This window comes from Lactuca saligna, chromosome 3, assembly GCF_052625555.1.
Source record: "Lactuca saligna cultivar CGN05327 chromosome 3, ASM5262555v1, whole genome shotgun sequence".
Taxonomy (NCBI): domain Eukaryota; kingdom Viridiplantae; phylum Streptophyta; class Magnoliopsida; order Asterales; family Asteraceae; genus Lactuca; species Lactuca saligna.
In genome coordinates this window covers 72,120,164-72,138,282 of record NC_136419.1, presented here as the reverse complement: position 1 = coordinate 72,138,282, position 18,119 = coordinate 72,120,164, and the positions used below count along the sequence as shown (strand labels likewise).

General features: G+C 37.2%; 2 protein-coding genes across 2 annotated transcripts; both read left to right on the top strand.

Moving 5' to 3' along the window:
* The first annotated feature begins 11,360 nt into the window (after positions 1 to 11,360).
* LOC145036849 (uncharacterized) lies at positions 11,361 to 13,569 on the top strand. The gene is made up of 3 exons (XM_078985343.1): positions 11,361 to 11,612; positions 12,324 to 12,374; positions 12,479 to 13,569. The coding sequence occupies exons 2-3, from the start codon at positions 12,372 to 12,374 to the stop codon at positions 13,403 to 13,405; spliced, it is 930 nt and encodes a 309-aa protein (XP_078841469.1). The 5' UTR covers positions 11,361 to 11,612; positions 12,324 to 12,371; the 3' UTR covers positions 13,406 to 13,569.
* A 1,510-nt stretch (positions 13,570 to 15,079) lies between these two features.
* Positions 15,080 to 16,837, top strand: LOC145036848 (uncharacterized). The gene is made up of 6 exons (XM_078985342.1): positions 15,080 to 15,309; positions 15,396 to 15,476; positions 15,810 to 15,891; positions 16,007 to 16,095; positions 16,246 to 16,357; positions 16,460 to 16,837. Exons 1-6 carry the CDS (start codon positions 15,268 to 15,270, stop codon positions 16,666 to 16,668), a joined length of 615 nt encoding a protein of 204 aa, XP_078841468.1. The 5' UTR covers positions 15,080 to 15,267; the 3' UTR covers positions 16,669 to 16,837.
* The last annotated feature ends 1,282 nt before the right edge of the window (positions 16,838 to 18,119 follow it).

Below are 18,119 nucleotides of genomic sequence, written 5' to 3'. Positions count from 1 at the left end.
CCAAATTTTGATTGGTTTTGAGATTATCGTAGTTTAGCTAATTCCAATTAGGGGAGAATCTCCTTGTCATATGGAGACATTTCAAAGTATAGGTCATATCACAGTTTCATGTTCAAGGTTAAAGGATGAAAATGAGAAGATTCAATGTTATCCATATGGAAGATCAGAAGCATCTTTGGCGATGTAAGTGAGGGTTAATGATTAGGCTCGGGTCGAGGGTTATGTAAGAGCCTCTCTACCTATTCTTTTTTGATGAAGACTTTGGGGTTTGAAGAATGAATCGAATACTTGATAGGTTCTAGTAGACTAAGGGTCCGTCTTGGGTTAGTTTTGCTTGGTATCTTTGTAGGCTGTTTGAAAGACCATGGGGGGGGGTGGCAATCATATGAGTGTTGTAAGACTACGATTTGGCTCGTAGCATTCATTTGGATGAAATAGGTCGTTGCAGGGGTAATTGTAAGAATATGGGAGGACCATAACATTCACTTGAGTTGAGTCAGACCCGTCATTATTTTTTTAGTTGCCCTTTTGTTCAAACATAAGGGTTGTTAGAGCCATGTCAATTTTTAGGCTTGTATAACTTTTTTTAGCTAGGCGAGGCCCATGTTTCTTGGGTAAGACTTGTAGACGAGGCACGTTTATATATGTTATCTTGGTCGAGACCCGTGGGATAGGCAAGTTTATATATGTTATATTAGGTAAGGCTCGTAGTCAAGACGCGTTTATATGTTTGTTAGGCTTTTGTTTAGGGTTTGCTTTTGAATTCATGTGTGACGTTGTCGGCTCCAGCGGAAAGTCGTGTATGCCATTCTTCAGTTTACCAGTAGGATGTCATAAGGTTGGGGAGGTCTTGATCGGATCAGATCCATGAGTTTTTGTTTAGCATGGTTGATGCACAAGGTGGCTTTGTTTCCCTAGAAGTCATGCATGATCTTGATGTCTTTGATTGTGGATAAGGAAATTAATTCTTCTCAGTATCATCTAGTCGTGATGTGTTGGTGTTTGTATCGTCGTTGAATTGTGTATTTCTTGCTAAGGATTGAATCAAATTTTAGGTTTGAAGGAAGTATCCATATAGAACATTGTTCCGGTGCTACAACAAATGTGATTTCAACCTTTAGAGGTTGTCACTCAACTTTGGGTTATGCACATGGTTTTGGAAATCCTTGTGTTAGTAGTTACAGATTTTGGCATTCTGAGTGGTGTCGACTCATGTTGAAGAGAGTGGGCTTAGAAAAACCCACAAGGGGTTTAAATGGTATTTTAAGAATAAATTGTAATGACAGATTTCAAGGATGAAATCTAATTTAAGTGGGGGAAAGTTGTAACGTTTTCCTGAATAGATCAGTTGAATACCTTAATGGGTTAAAGATAAGGTTTTTGAGGAAAACCTTATGTCACTGCATAGTGAATAGATGACCACGACGTGTCATGGCATGTATTGGGCACGTGTCCTAATGGACACGATGATGTGGCAAGGAGGACACCATGGTGTGTTAGCAGTTGCAGCATAAGCCCATAATTTTTAGGTCTTCTCTCATATTTAAGCACCTTAATTCTTGTATTATATCATCCCCATCAACCTCCATCTCTCAATTTTGAAACCCTAGCATCCCCTTAATGATTATGAGCTTGGTGGCTTAATATTGAAGTTGTTTTCTTGATTTGGTGAAGCTTGTGAGGAAAGGAATATCTTCTTGGTGCAAGGAAACAAAAGGAAAGTCTAATCCATCATCTTTTTCAAGTTTATGAGTTATTAGAGGTATAAATCTTACACCTTGACCTTTTTTTTGAGATTCATGCTTATGGTCTTTAGTAGTTGATTTTGGTCCCTTCATGGATGCTCTTGGAGTTTGGGGATCTCTAAAGTTCATTGTGACATGTTAGTGGTCACATGATTTTGATTAAGAGGGAAAAATGTCTTAGCTTAAATGTTATTGATAATATGCCAAATTTTTTGTTATATTAAGGACTTAATGGGCTTAGGGTTGTAAATATTGCTTTGGGGTGAGGTCCTAATGGATACAGTTGAGAAGGATTAGATCTGAAGTGAGGAGCCTAGATCTATAAGGATTAAGCTCTTAATGAGGTAATGAGTGATTTGATAGGAACCACGACGTGGTGGAGTCCAAATGCATGATTTCTTTGTCTTGGCATGCCCACAAAGTAGCCAAGGAGGGTCCACAATATAGTAATGTCCTGCATGTCGACCATTTTGTCTAGAATGCCCACAACATGGCCAAGAGGTCACCACATCGTGGTGATGTTTGACTTGGTTGAATGTTAACTTTTGACCAGTTTGACTTTGGGTTAAAATTGGATGATTTGGGTTGTTGATTATGGATTCATCTCTTTTGGTGTTAGTCAGTTCACTTGATTGTTTAGTGTAAGATGTGAAAGTGTTGTTGTACTATGCCATGTATACCATTGTATATCCTTTACATGTTAGGATAATGGTCATGTTGGAGTATGGGATGTTAGTCGACTAGGATAGCTCCTTGTTATGCATGTACAATGTAGGACACTTGGTGTCATGGTATGTTAGACTGATAGAGGCTTGCCTGAGGGTTATGTGATACTACTAGGTGTCATGATTTGTTAGGATAATAGTAGTATTGTTTGTTTGTTGAATGATTACTCTAAGGGGTATATACAATTAGGGTGGATAGCCTGAGAACTCTTGGTTTAATGCCCGACTGCTTGGTTCTTGTTTGATTTATTGCTTTTGGGCGGATCATTTATTCGAATGTCTATCTGATTCCGATTATGTATGAGCTTTTCATTATATGGAAGACCAAGATTTGGTCCCTGGAAATTTTACAGAAGACCATGATCTAGCTCATGGAAATGGAGTTTAGGATGGGTCCGTTTACTTCTTAATTAGGGCATGATATGAATGGTTAGATTGGGCTGGTCCTGTTATGTATGGTTGGGTTAGGCCTATTATGTATGGTTGGATGGGGTCCGTTATGTATGTTTGGATGGGTCCTATTATGTGAGTTGGGTTGGGCCCATAGTTTATGAGATATGTATGTGGATAGGAGATTCAGTTGCTTGATGTTAGAGTTGAGGATTATATGCGGATGCATTATATGTATGGTGGAATATGTGGTATACTGGGGGAACTCACTAAGATTTATGGTTATAGTTGTGGATTAAACATTTTGCAGGTTGTTCGTCAGAAGAGCTCAACGGGATTGTACACATGCATTGAAGATAATCGTTTCCATGGTTTTGTAAACTTAACTGTGATAATGTATGGTTTCAATCAAACAAATGTTACTCAATGGTCTTTGAAACAAATGTTTAATTGGTTAATCTATTTTACGAAAAAAAAATTATCTCTATAATTTTTGGGACGTTACATGTTCATATTAAGGATTCAACTAACATTGAAGACTCAATCCATACCGTGGACTTACCTTATGATTACGCGTTGACTTCGACTGAGGACATTGATAACTTGAAGCTATCCATGGTGGCTATAATTTCTATAATAATATTTAAGTTCTTATAGCTTACACACATGATATTGATTCCTTTTTACATGGTCAACCTCCACACTCTACTCCGAATACATATATCAAATTCACCGCTCCTTCGATCGAGTCTTCACCAAAGACCACACATGTATATCAAGTTCCAATATTCTCCATCCTCATCAATCAAAAATGTAAAGACTTACTCATATGCCTGATTAGAATCCACGTCATGTAAGTCTCTTAAGCATAAACCTTATAAATATATGGGAACAAGTGTTTGTTTGGTAATGCTAGACCAACAAAGGATAGGTCATTTGATGACATATTTATTTATTTATTTTAGTTGATTTTTTCATAGGAAACATAAGTTCAATACTAATTGGAACTCATGGCTTCAAAACCCAATTCTAAACTTGTTGATGTAATTTCATTTTTTCACTAGTTAATTACTAATGTTTTATTTATACATATTCGGCTGTTAAAAAAATCGTAATAATCATATTATATTTTTCTTATAAACATCATAGAGGTAAAATATTTTACATATGTTTAAAATAAACAAATTATATAAGAATCATGAAGGAAAATTAGCTAATTTTATAAAAAAGTTTTTAAAAATTGTAATGTCCTAAATTTTAAACCAGAGTTTTGTTTTAAAAACATAGATGAACATCCAAACCATTTTCATAAACGTTGAAGTAATAATTTGTTTTAAACATGATTAGATCATAACATTGAAACATATCAAAAATCATCATGAAACAACGAAAGTCTATAACATAATCGGTAGCAAAGCACATGCGGTACATTCAAATTGGAGCCTTCCCACTGCCAGTAGCAAAACCTAAAAATATTTAATCAACAACTATAAACATGAAGCTTAATGATTTCCTCAAAATACTTGTAACACTCTCAAATTTCAAACAAAAATTTCATTTTCAAATCCCATAAAATCAGTATCACATTTTCTCAAAACCACAATGTATCAAATGTCAAAAACACAATTCAACAAAACAACTGATAATATCCTAGAATCCTCCACATAGTCTCGAACATATGTGTACAATCAAGCTGGTGCCTTCCCACGCTCCTGAGAAGTACCTGAAACACATAACACACAACACGATAAGCATGAAAGCTTAGTGAGTTTCCCAAAATACCACATACGCAACTAATAAGCCTCTCATGGCTATAACTTGACATGGAACCTCCGATCTCATGTGTCTCGGTGTGGACCCTCCGTTCATGTGTCTCAGTGAGGTCCCTCCGGTCTTACAGCTTGGGTTGGAACCTCCAATCCTATATCTCAGTGAAGACCCTCCGGTCTCACAACACAGATTAGATCCTCCGATCCTATCTCAGTAAAGCATAGAATAATATAGTATATATCATAAAGACAAAATGCATAACATCACATAACTCAGTATAAGAAAATATGACCCTCCGGTCGATAACTAAAATAAGACCTTCTGGTCACACAATATTACCGCTCAGGTAAGTATAGTAAGAAGACTCACCTTATAAGTAAGCAAGTAGATCTAGTACCCCACGAACAATCTAGACTCCACCTACATAATATAATTATCTCTAATAAGCGATTTGTAATAACCAATCCTAGATGCTAAGCTAACTCCTCCACTAGATCTCAAAAGGGTGAAAAGACCATTTTACCCCTCCACGGTCTCTAAGGTCCACAGTTGACCAAACCCTAAAAGTCAACGCTCAAGTCAACAGTCCATGTTGACTAAACTCGTCGAGTGCATCTATGCGAATCCTCGAGTTCCTTCGTTTTCTTTGAAGTATCAGGAAAAATCCAACTTAACTCGTCGAGTTGTCTCACCAACTCACCGAGTTGTAGTGCGTCCAGTCTATCCGAGAAAACCCTAGCTGACTCATCGAGTTAGCTCATGCACACCTCGAGTCCCTCTAAACCAATATTCATTTAGACGATTCTAAGCAGAAATAATGTCCCAAACTCTAGATTTGGCCTCCCAAGGCTGAAATACCATGTAAAGTTGTAAGCTTTACATCCATGCATGGAATATAGGGCTCGAAATACCATAATAAGCTCCATATGGGGTTTAATGCATAAAATCTTGTCACTAGCTTGATAAAGCTTTGATCTTTGGGCTCAAAGGACCTCATATGGTCCAGATCTGATGTTCTAACTTCATGTCATGCTCAAATGACTAAATAACCAAAAGATGGATGAAATAATTCCCTAAACCCCCTAGAAAAGAGATCTAACAAAAGAAATGGTCAAGGTGGTAGCTTTGTAACATCCATAAAAATTCAAGCCAATTTAAAACTTTTTAAAACATTTAAAACCATTAAGTTATTACAGTTTGTTTTCAAAAATAGTTTAAACATCAGATTATCCCCATAATCAAATCATAAAATCATGAAATATGAGGAGTTGTACGATCACACCTTCACCTTCCCGCGATCATCAAAAGTACCTGAAATAATTATCGATAAATGTAAGCTCGAGGCTTAGTGAGTTACCCCCAAAATACCAGCGCCATACAAATATAACCATATCATATAAAGATATAAGAAACAACATGCATAATGAGCCATCAGTCTGACTAGACCGCCTCACAAGACATCAGTCTATCTGGACCACTCTACGAGCCTTCGACACGTCTGGACCGCCTCTCAAGGCCTTTAGCCTATCCAGACCACTCGTCGGGCCTTCGGCTTAACTATATGCCCTCCTGGGTCTACAGCCTATCTAGTCCACCCTAGGTATCTTGGCCTACAACACAAAGTAGGACCTGCCTCAACCCAATCCGTTAAACGAACAAACATGTGTACATACATATAAACAAATAGTCATGTAGATCTAACATATCACTCCTCATGGCAACAATCCTATGACTAGGATACCGATCTAACTAATCATTAACATAACAACCATCCTATAACCAGGATATCGATCTAACCGATCTCTAAGATGGCAACCATCCTATAACCAGGATACTGATCTAACTGATCACTAGCATAATAACCATCCTATAACCAAGATACTGATCTAACATATTTATAACATAACAACCATCCTATAACCAGGATACATATCATAAAGCATAACGTGCAATATACCCATATACAAATCTGAAAAGGGCCGACATTGGTGCCTTCGACCCTATTAGTATAGTGAGGACAACTCACATGGCACTGCTGAAGCCCTACGGATAAAACTCCAGCTGTTGGTTGACAAATTCCCGAACTGTCAACATCAAACAATACCCAATTAATAATTGGGTTCCAAGCCCAAGGTCCAACTCACACTCCAGAGGCCCAATAGTCAAGTAATGGGCCAAAGCACAACATATGACCTAATTTTCTAAATTGGGCCCAGACCTCTACATGGTTTTTCCTTAAGGCCCACGCATTAATTCTAGTCCAAACTGTTGGTATTCCAATGACCTAATATCTCATAATCATCAAGGCCCAGTTATGGCCCACCTATGGCCCAAATTTCCAAATTAGGCCCAAGTCCTTCACATGGGCCTTATCCTAGAGCACATCTAATTATTTTGGTCCATTTACTTGTTCTTGGATAGCCCATCAATAGTCCAATCACTAAAGCCCAATAGAAAGGCCCAAGTGAAATTAGGGTTTTCACATGAAATGACGATTATGGTTAAGTGTTCCTACTTAACCCATTAAGGACTTAATCCATTAAGTCTAATATTGCCTTAGGTTAACTTGCCAATGATTATTAATTAATATTTTAAGTTTATTAAATAATTCCAGTGTGGGTCCCGATCAATTCCCAAAATTAGGGTTTCATGACATTAGGGTTTTCCAAACCCTAATTAGGGTTTTCCAAACCCTAATTAGGGTTTCCAACCCAATACTAGCCCATTAGTCAAATAGTTAGGCTTTTAGGTCAACTGGGGCTTAATTGGGCCCATTAAGGTTAAACAAGTCAGGCACCACCCACTACCACCTCGGGTAGTGGTGGTCAACGATGGCTCACGGCGGCGGTCACCACCTCACGGTGGTGGTTATGGTTCTAGTCCATTTTTGTCCAAGAATCCCAAACGAAGTCTAAACACAAACAAAGCACAACGCCACCCAACATGGTGGTTGGTGGCTGCAGGAGGCGGCAGCCACCACCTCACGATGGTGGTTATGAGTTTTTCTTTTGATTATTCCTGTACCAATTACAATATACAACACAAAAACCCAATTAAACACACACACACATACTAAGATAAACAAACCCCACCTCACAGTGGTGATGGTGACTGTTCTCGTGGATTCCAGCCAAACAAACCCCACATACATGAAATAACACACACACACACCACATGGACTTGAAGAAGCAACACAATTGTAACCATATGAAACAAGAACACGTGAGCCCTTCGGGGTGGTAAGCGGTGACCGGAGCAACAAAGGAATTGCACATGCGGTGGCGGCAGCAACAGGTCATGGCCAACGATGGGACAGAAGGAGCAAAGAGCGAAACTAGGAGGCAGCCACAACAACGATTCACAGCAACATCAGAGGCCTAGCATCCGACGGTAGCTTGGTCTTTAACAGAATCGGGCAGCGGCAACGCCAACGGAGCTGAGATGTAACACCGACGAAGCGACAATGAAAAGAAAAAGGATGATGACAACATGGCGGCGATAGTTTCCCCGATCTCCCACCGGTGCAGCTTCATTCGACCAGTCTTGGTGGCTTTTCCCCGGCTACACACGACGTCCGACAATGGCGATGGTATTCTGATGGCGAGGAGGCAGGTGGTACGGTGGCGACAGCTGGAGGAGGGGGTATAAGGTGGGTTACGGCTGCCTCTCACTTAGGGTTAGGGTTTACCGAGGTGACGGGTTTTATACCCCGAGCCCCATATAAGTTTATCCCATAATGACACCTTTGGCCCCTCCCTTCCCCTTTTCTTTCAAAGTGGTTCCGAATTTTACACTTTTAGCCCTCAACACTAAAATCCATTTCAATTTACGTCCAATCTTTTACCAAACAACCCTCCACTTTGTGAATATTTTGCAATACAAATCCAGAAATTACATTCTAACCCCTAAAACGCTAAATCATGTCATTTGGCTTCCCGAAACCAACACGCCGCTAATTATTATTTGATTTTGGGCTATAATAATCTAAAATAATAATAAAAATTACTTCTCGGGGTTCCATGTTTAATATTTAATTATTATATTTTAAACGGGGTGTTACAAGCTTTTTACCTCCAAACAGAAGCTAACACTGAAGAACACTGGATCCAAAAGTCCCTCCTCGTTCCAAGCCTTGTTGCTCTCCAACCTCCTTCCAAAATTTAGTCTCTCTCTCTCTCTCTCCGAATGAAGCTTGATTAGGGTTTCTCATAGAGCTCTAAGGTGACAAGGGAGGCAGATATGAAGGCTTGAGGTCCTTTAAATAGGACACAAACCCTGAAAATTAGGGTTTTCTCACTCAGTACCTACTCGTTGAGTTGGGGTCCTCCAACTCGTCGAGTAGACTCTAAAAATTACACGACCATTAATTCCTCTACTCGACGAGTTGGGGCATCCAACTCGTTGAGTTGCTCTGACATTATAAAAGTAAATTAATTAAATATTATACATGGGAGTCAGGATGTTACAATACTACATAATGTAGTACACATACAACGCATACAGATAAAGGCTCTTGACTCTGGTACCTGTCCACCTAATCAATAACGACTCAAAACTCTAGTACCGTTCTGTCATCAATAGCGACTCCCGAATCCAATGTCGTTTTGTCATCAATAGATAATATATCAACATATCATATAATTAAGCAATCAACATGAAAAATACTATACTAGCATAATTGCATAATCAACATACTACACTACATATACATCCTATCACACGAATGATATATCTATTGTAAGACATAGTATAATGAGATAACTCTTATGGATTGAAAAGTTGAAGGATCATAGGCATACTCATACACTCGTAAGAATCAGTCTCACAGACTACTTAAATAACAATTAGAGGTTAAAGCTCAGCCTACAACTTAAATCCCTTAAAGTTTGACCAAAATTCAAATTGGTTCAAAAGTCAACGATCATTTGTTAAAAGTCAAACGGTCAATGGTCAACATGTTGTGACCCACCTAATTATCGTGTCGCGATCACATGATGACAAAAATACTCTCTAGGCCTCATTAAAACTCACGTCATGACCTATCCTTGTTCACTTCACGCTTTCTAGAGCATAATCCATTTTTGAGTTAAGCACTTAATCTCTTCATATCAAGGCTCAAACTCTTAGATCTAAAACTCACAAAGGTCTTAATAGATAAAGTTTTAAACTTTATTAAAAACCAAGGCTTACTCAAGCTAAATCTCAAACCCTAACTTCTTATAAGCTCAAAATGACCAAGAACTTGTTCATGACTTAAAGGAAGCCCTTGCACACACCTTTTTCGATTCCTAAATGGGTATAAGGCTACACATGTCCATTATAAGGTTTTGGAGTTGCTCATACTCCAAGAACTACAAGCCAAAAGGGCTAAAAGGGACTAAAACCCGATCCTAGACATAGATCTAGGCATGAATCTGAATAAAGCAATGAACTTTAGGACTTATATTTATGGAGAAGTGACTAGAAGGTAGAATCTTTAGCTGAAAAGGACTTCTACAAGCACCACAAGCTTACTTCCTCTTCAAGGATCTAAAAAATACACCAAAATCTCTTTAAGGAGGCACAAAGGACTAAGATATCATATACATAGGACTGAGGTTGGTGATAGAGGGAACCCTAACATGATTGTTTCTTTATATAGGGCCTAAAGCCCCAAAACTAGGATTTTATGAAAATGCAACGTCGCAACCAAGATATGGGCTGTGTCACTACTTATCGACGTGGCTCGTGCCGCGTCACACATAACTCACATCGTGCTTTTTTCCAAAACCCCATTTCTTAATTATAATTCAAATTAACTAGATAGTAACTTATACCTGAAAAGTGGTTGTTACATCACAAACGGCGCATCAAGCCCTTTGGTGGAGCATCTTCCTTCTAATAGTACATAGTAACATATCAACACTCATAAGCTCATCATGATCACCAAGATGACGCACTATGACCATAAGGTGGCACACCTTAATCAACAATGACACATTTTTGCTAGGAGTGACACACCTTGTCACTTGATGGCGTATCTTATGCATGACGCTTCTTCTGATGCTCCAGTCATAAGTCTTATGTCTTATGTCAGTTGCTCCAACCCCATCTCCAAATGCTACATTGTGCTTCTAAATCTCCATTTATTTCTAAGATGTTCCACTGACTATGTAGATGCACCATTTAATTTTAGATGCTCCATTGAATATCTAACTACTCCATTGAATTCTAGATGCTTCATTCAATATCTAGATGCTCCATTGAATTGTCAGCTACTCAAACTCTCATTTTAGATCTTCAATTCTTAAGTTACATTTAACAATAATCCATATCCCACACTATTTATTTCTTCATCGGTCTTAGGGATCAAAATTTCCTAGAGAACCTTTTATCATTGAGTATGAAACACCTACAACCAAGTTATGTAAATATTTAACATCACGTTTCTTTTGTTGACATATTCATAAAGAGTAGCAAAATGATGCGTAGCTATGTAAATTTCACTTTCGGGTCATACAGATTACCTTTATACCCTCATGTGTGAAGCACACATTCTACGTTTTCTCTCGAACAAAGTATGTTGGAAGGACCACATAAACAACAAAATAAAACATAAGGATTATATTTAAACAAAAATCAAAACTTAAACCAACCATGGACCAAGTTTGTATTTTACTCCAAATAGTATCAAGTAGACAACCGGCAAGCTGAAATTACGCAAAAAGGGAATATAAAATGTCCGAAGTCAATAGTCAATACGTGTCAAGGACAAAGCAAGGCAAAAGGAGATACCAGGGGGGAGGGGGATCTTCAACATTTTCACACACATTCGCCGGCGTATACTCCACGCCGGCCCCGCCAAAATTTCATTTTTCTGTAAAATGTAGGTGGCAAAGTTAACGGAGAAGCACCACAACCACAAAGAAAAGGACCAAAATCAGTTGTATTTCTCTTCTCGGTTATTCGCCGTCGTCGCCTTCCGGCTTCTCTCCTTCCTCCGGTAACTTTCATTATTTCTCATTATTCGTACATTTGTTCTGTTTTGTATTTGCGATTGCTTGGATCCGTGATGCCTTCACCGTTTTTCAGTTGTACGGCGTTTTGACTTTCCTTGAGCTCATTATCTTCAGCTTATGCCGCATTTGCTAACCCTAATTGATGATTTGTACGGATTAGAGCTCAATGTATTTGATTCTTGCTGTAATGTGTTAATTGAAGGTCCTAGAGTGGTCCGGAGGTCATGTATATGTCTGTATGACTTTGAGAGTATATCTCCATATGATTAATCACATTTTCATCAGTGTGGTTCATGATGTTAAGAATTAAGTGACTACGCATGACTTCCAATGAGTAAATCAGTGTTTTAAATACTTAATTAGATCACGATAGTTACGCCTCAAAATTGATAAAATTGCTAATCAGAAGCCTACATTGTAGCACACTACACATACATTTTTCATCCATCTGTTTCGATTGTTTCTTCAAAACCTTCAGATTTCCCAAGGGTTTACTTCTAACTTTAGCATCCTTAAGATTAAACTTCTCTTAACACTTTCTTGATATACTTTTATGTTTGATTATGTTCATGCCAAAGTATTTCTCTTGCAGTCCCCAAATCTTTCATCTCAAATTTTGAGACAAGTGCCTCTTAATCTTTTCATTTCTTCATGTCTGATCCTATATAACAACAATATTGTTTATTATTGTGCAGAAACAGCCATATCAAGCATGATATTTTAGCTCCACTTTCTCAAAAAAAATGGTAAAATCCTACAACTTAACAAAATACCACAATTTCTTAAATTTTCCACACTATTAAAACAACATTTTTTTTTTTTTTTTTTTTTTTTTTGTAAATTCTCAAAGGATCACAACCACTTAACCATTAAGACATTCATGGCCATAATGGCTGAACGAGACGCCGCCATCCAAGAACGCAACCTCGCGCTCGACGAACGAAAACGCGCGTTCGCGGAACGCGACATGGCGATGCTACAACGCGACGCCGCCCTAGCGGAACGCAACTCCGCCATGCAACAGCGCGACGAAGCAATCGCCACCCTTCGTTTCCAAGGCACCAACAATAACAACAACAACAACAACAACAACAACAACAACAACCACTTCATAATCTCAACACTCCCCGAAAACACACCAACCCAAGGGCAAAACCGTAATTTCACCAACCAAGAAATCCACCACATGTTCGAAATCCCCAACGACAACACATATCAAGTCCAAGTCCAAGTCCAATCCACCACAAAATCAAAATCGAAATCGCCAAGGGTTCGAAGACGAAGGGGCGAAAGTGTAAAATTCACCAATCAAGAAATCCATCACATGCTTGAAATCGGGGAAGATACGTACGAAGTCGAACCTCAATCCTACAAAACGAAGGGAGTGAAATCGCCAATGATCGGAAGACGAAGGGGTGAAAGTGTAAAATTGAAGGTTGAAGAATGGAAAGATGAATCGGAATTGAATCAAGTGAGTTTTGATGAATTGACAATGCCGGTTCCGGTGTGTTCGTGTACGGGGGTCCCACAGCCTTGTTATAGGTGGGGGAGTGGCGGGTGGCAGTCGGCTTGCTGTACAACCACCATGTCAATGTATCCTTTACCGCAAGTTTCAAATAAGAAGTATTCGAGAGTTGGTGGGAGAAAAATGAGTGGAGGGGCTTTTAGTAAATTGCTTACTCGACTTTCTTCGGAAGGTTATGACCTTTCTACCCCTCTTGATTTGAAGGAACATTGGGCTAAACATGGGACTAATCGTTACAGCACGGTGAAATAGGTGTTTCTAGGGGTTAAGTTTTAGTTTAGTATTTTGTTTAAAGGGAGGGTGAAAAGGTAATTTGGCATTGGCGATGTTACCTTTATGTTGTATGTGACGGAAAAGGGATATGGTGTAATTGTGAACTGTATAATTCTCTCTTGAAATCTATTCATGCATTTTCACATGTGGTGTGGATGTAGGTTTGCTTGTTTGGCGTGATGGAATGGAATGGCTAATTCCATTCTGGTTTGGTTGGTATTACGGAATGGAATGCCACATTCCTGATCCTTATAACTTGAACTGGCTTATTGATTAAAAGGTGGAAAGAATCATAACAATGTGAACAGAATTGACTCTTGAGTGCAACTGTGAAAGTTTGTTACTGTTTAGTGACATTGTGGGCAGTTTATTTGATTCGACCATGGTCGTCTCTCTCTCTATGTGGTTTTCCTTTATTTATTTATTTATTTATTTATTATTTATTATTTATTATTTTTGTATTAATAAAGATTTGACAACGTAAGTTTTATATAATCACATACGTTTTAACTATTGCCATAAGTGCTATTTATTTGAAAGTTAAATGACACTTTGATATTTTATTATTGGATATGGATAAAGTTTTTTACATGACTAAGGTGGCCAAATTGTATTTACTATAATTACAAAAGCAATACTAAATGAAAATCACATTTTATAAAAAACAATAATTATATGGTGATATGATCTATTAAAAGGATGAAAGGCTATTGTGGCCACCTAGCAAACTCACTATAACTGTGCACACCACCCTCCACCCTGGGGATGGGGATGGAGGTGACGTTGTGCCACAAACTACCCTGGGGACGGGGACGGGGTGACGTGGTGCCACAATCGTTGGCATCCATGATGCATACCATGAAAGACCACAAACAATTAGCACTTTCTTCTTTTCCCTCCCTCCCTTCTTTATATTTCGCAGCTCGATAGTTCCTCGACCTAATGGCCTAATATGACATTTAACATTTTGAGTGTATTTTTAACGAATCACACAAATGATCATCGTCCCCACAACCAGGGGAGTTTTTATATTTTAAAGAATGTGGTCATCATTATTTAAGGAAACGAGTTGACACGACACGACATAAAAGATAAACCGGTAAAGTTACTATTCACGTATCCCTTCTTGCTTCCATTACAAAGATACTCTCCCTGCTTGCTTCTGATACTCAGCCCGAGCTCCTCTCATGGTGTTTGCATCTCTTCTCTAGTTGATCAGGGATGACGACTTTAGGTCTTTTATCTTGTTAGTTTTTTTGTTTTGTTTGTTTGTGTCTGTTTTAGGGCCTGTCCCTTAGCTTTGTCTCTCGTTTTTTGTACTCTTTCTTATTTTTTTTTATTAATAATATTTGCCAAGGGGTGTTCCCCCGTTATCCAAAAGTTTTCAAACCGACACAAGGTTGTAAGCCATAGATTTACTAGGTCCAATTCAACACAATTTTGTTAATAACAATGTCAAGGAACGAGAGTTAGTATTGTATCCATGGAGAGATTATTATGAAAGGAAAATTTTGTAAGTACCCCTAAAGCCCAAATTGCTTCATATATACCCTTTTGTGAGTTAATATTGCTTGTGTCCCACTAATTTGACAATTTATTTGAGGAAGAGGTATCTATATAATAGGAGCACTATTTTCACTCTAACCTACCAATTTTTAAAATTAAAAGATTCTTATTAACTATTTGTACAAACACGATTAAAACTTTGAATACTACCTTGTAGTAAAGTCAAAAAGTGGCCAAAAGGGTTACAATGTTCATCCAAAAACTTGTTTATTATCCGATAGCGGCATAGCGCCATGGGATCATCGGAATAATATCAGAAGGCAAGGGGCTCGGCCATGGGATCATCGGAATCAACTCTTTCAAGTTCACAATTACAGGTACGCCAATCTCTAACCTAATCAATTAAACACAATTTATCAGAAATCGAATCATTTTCATCGCTCTATTTGTTTCTGCGAGGAAGATTGAAGATGGAATCACCACCGTCTCAGAGCGATTGGAAGACGTGGATCCCATGCTAGAGAAGCTTAGATCCCTAAAAATTGTGAGTCTTTATTATTTCCATTGACAAACACTAGAACTAAGTGACTTGAGCTTCTTCAATTCCTTCGTTCCACAAATCCTACAAGTGTTATAAAAGTATAAGAACTCAGATGTAAAATCAATTTGCGTCTATTTCTTCTGTTGCGAAAATGATAAATTCATCGCTACAAGTAGTCAATTTGTATTACTTCATTGAGAGTTTTATCTATCAGTTCAAAATCGACGCAACACCGAGGTGAATTTTGTTCCAATTTGGGAATAATCCAAAACAATCTGTTACCATAGCTGTTAATTCACAAACTGATCCTTCTGTTATGTGATACTACTCGATCAGGCAACTCCAATATTGACATCTACATCAACAGAGAGCAGCTTGACAGATATTTTGGTCAGGAAACCATCAACTTCTGATTCAGGTGCTACTGCTACAAGCCTTTATAAATCCAGTTTTCAACGAACACCTTTAGTCCTTTACATTTAACATCATAAAACAATAAATTATATTGATCTTCTTTCTTGTTCTTGAAATAGCCATTGTAGATCGGAAAGTGCTACTGGAGTTATTCTCAATGTATCAAGAATGGCAAGAAAAGCAGGCTCAAAACATCAACAAAAGACAGGTTTGCTTTTTATAACAGTAAATCCATGTTTGATAAAGCATGTTTTTTGACCTTTTTGATCAAATCATTCATGTCTAGTAAAGACCCCTTCACATCAAATCAAAAACTTCCATTAATGGTGTTAGATCCTGCTGTTGGTTGTTTATACAGGAAGAGATAGAAAACAAAATAGAACTTGCAGATGCTTTAGCTGTAAAAATTCTTCAAAGATATAATTACTCTCTCTCAGCAATGAAAACAACATCAAATCACCTTTCTGGAGGTACCCATTCTTTGCTACTTCACAATTTCTCAAATTTGTTTTATGAAATGTAAGGGTAAAATAGTCATTTAGTATTTGTGTTGATTACAATTTTTTTTTTAGTTGATGAGTTACAGGTGGCAATTGGGGAGTTGAAAGGAAGGTTAACTGAAGTGATTAGTAATTGTGATGGTTTATGTAAGAGAATATCTGATGTGGGACCCGAACCACTTCGGTCAACGGTCAAACCTTTTTCAGCAACCATGAGTCATGACCTTTCCTCCTCTACATTAAATGGTGTGTCATCTCAAGTTCTCAACTTTAACAATTAATCCTATTTGTTTCTTGTATAGTTTCTATATATTTTTACATTGTGATGTGATTAAATTTGCGTATCTTAATTACTCCATTTTATGGTGTGAAACATGTGATTAATTTAACGAATATGGATTATAATAACATGAGCTATCAATGGTGAACAACATCCAAAATTCGGTAACATGGGCAATGGTGTACTCACATACAAGAGATCATATATAGTTAACCTTACAAATTTCTTCTAAAAATCCATAAAAAATTGGTATAGGCTTTGAGTTAAATTCATAAAATTTAACAAATTCATGTATGATTGATAAAATAAACTTAAATTGACAGTTGAATCATCTGCTCAAGATCCCCATATCAGTGAACATAATAAGATAAGAATATGCACCTGATTAAATATTCATAACTTCGTTAAAATATTTTTTTCCCCAAAATAGCATTAAAAGAACAAAAACAATACGTTTCTTCAATTTTGGTTGTAATATCAACTTCATACAACAAAAAACCACAACAATAACAGATTTTCGGAATTAATTTGGGTTGTAATATAGAGCAATAGACTTGGGGGCTATTTGGCATGATTTGGATTTTCTAAGAGGGTTTGAATTTCTAAGATATGAATTTTTAAAATGTTGTTTGTTGGAATATTTAAATTGTTGTGATGAATTGTAAAAATGATCATTTTACTTTTCTGTATTTTTTTCTTGAATTCAATGCTTTTGTTTGTAAAATAAAGAACCAACTTCTTGACTGATTATAAAAAAAATATAAACACCATTAAAAATCAAAATTAAACACAAATCTATCCAATTATAACAATTAAAATTGCTTTGTTTTGGATGACATTGCTATGACTAAATAGATTTTTCAAAATACAATGCTCTAATAGGAAGATGTAAAAGTATGATGATATAATAAAGAAATCAGTAAAAATATTGCTATTACTTGCATTTAATCCTTACAAAAACAAGCTTGAAATAGGTATGAAAACATTCTAAACTGTATGCTTATATGGATCACATTACATATATACAACCTGATTCATTTACACATTTTGACAAGTACAATATCCGAACACACATAAAAACTTTAAATAAATCAAAAATTGAAACATTTCCATGATTCTATGTGTTTCAAATTGTAACGCCCCGAAAATCCAAAGTAAAATTTTCATTTTTAAAACAATAAAACACACGAGTTTTTTTTGTTTTTTTTTTTTTTCCAAAACCGATCAAAATGAATATATTATTAAAATAACAAAGTAATATCGTTAATTGCCAATGCATAAAACTCTGGGGGAATCTTGTGTAGTCACACCGGTCCCTTCCAATTTGAACCGAAAGTACCTGAAACCATAAATTTGAAATAGTAAACACAAAGCTTAGTGAGTTCTCCAAAATACCACATACCATAACATACAAGTGCCATGGGATACCAATGGTCTTTCCTTGCAATGCCG

Coding starts and splice junctions, on each gene's coding strand:
- LOC145036848 (XM_078985342.1), top strand. CDS start 15,268: ATGGGATCATCGGAATCAACTCTTTCAAGTTCACAATTACAG. Junction 15,477..15,809: donor AGCTTAGATCCCTAAAAATT/GTGAGTCTTTAT, acceptor CTACTCGATCAG/GCAACTCCAATATTGACATC. Junction 16,358..16,459: donor ATCAAATCACCTTTCTGGAG/GTACCCATTCTT, acceptor TTTTTTTTTTAG/TTGATGAGTTACAGGTGGCA.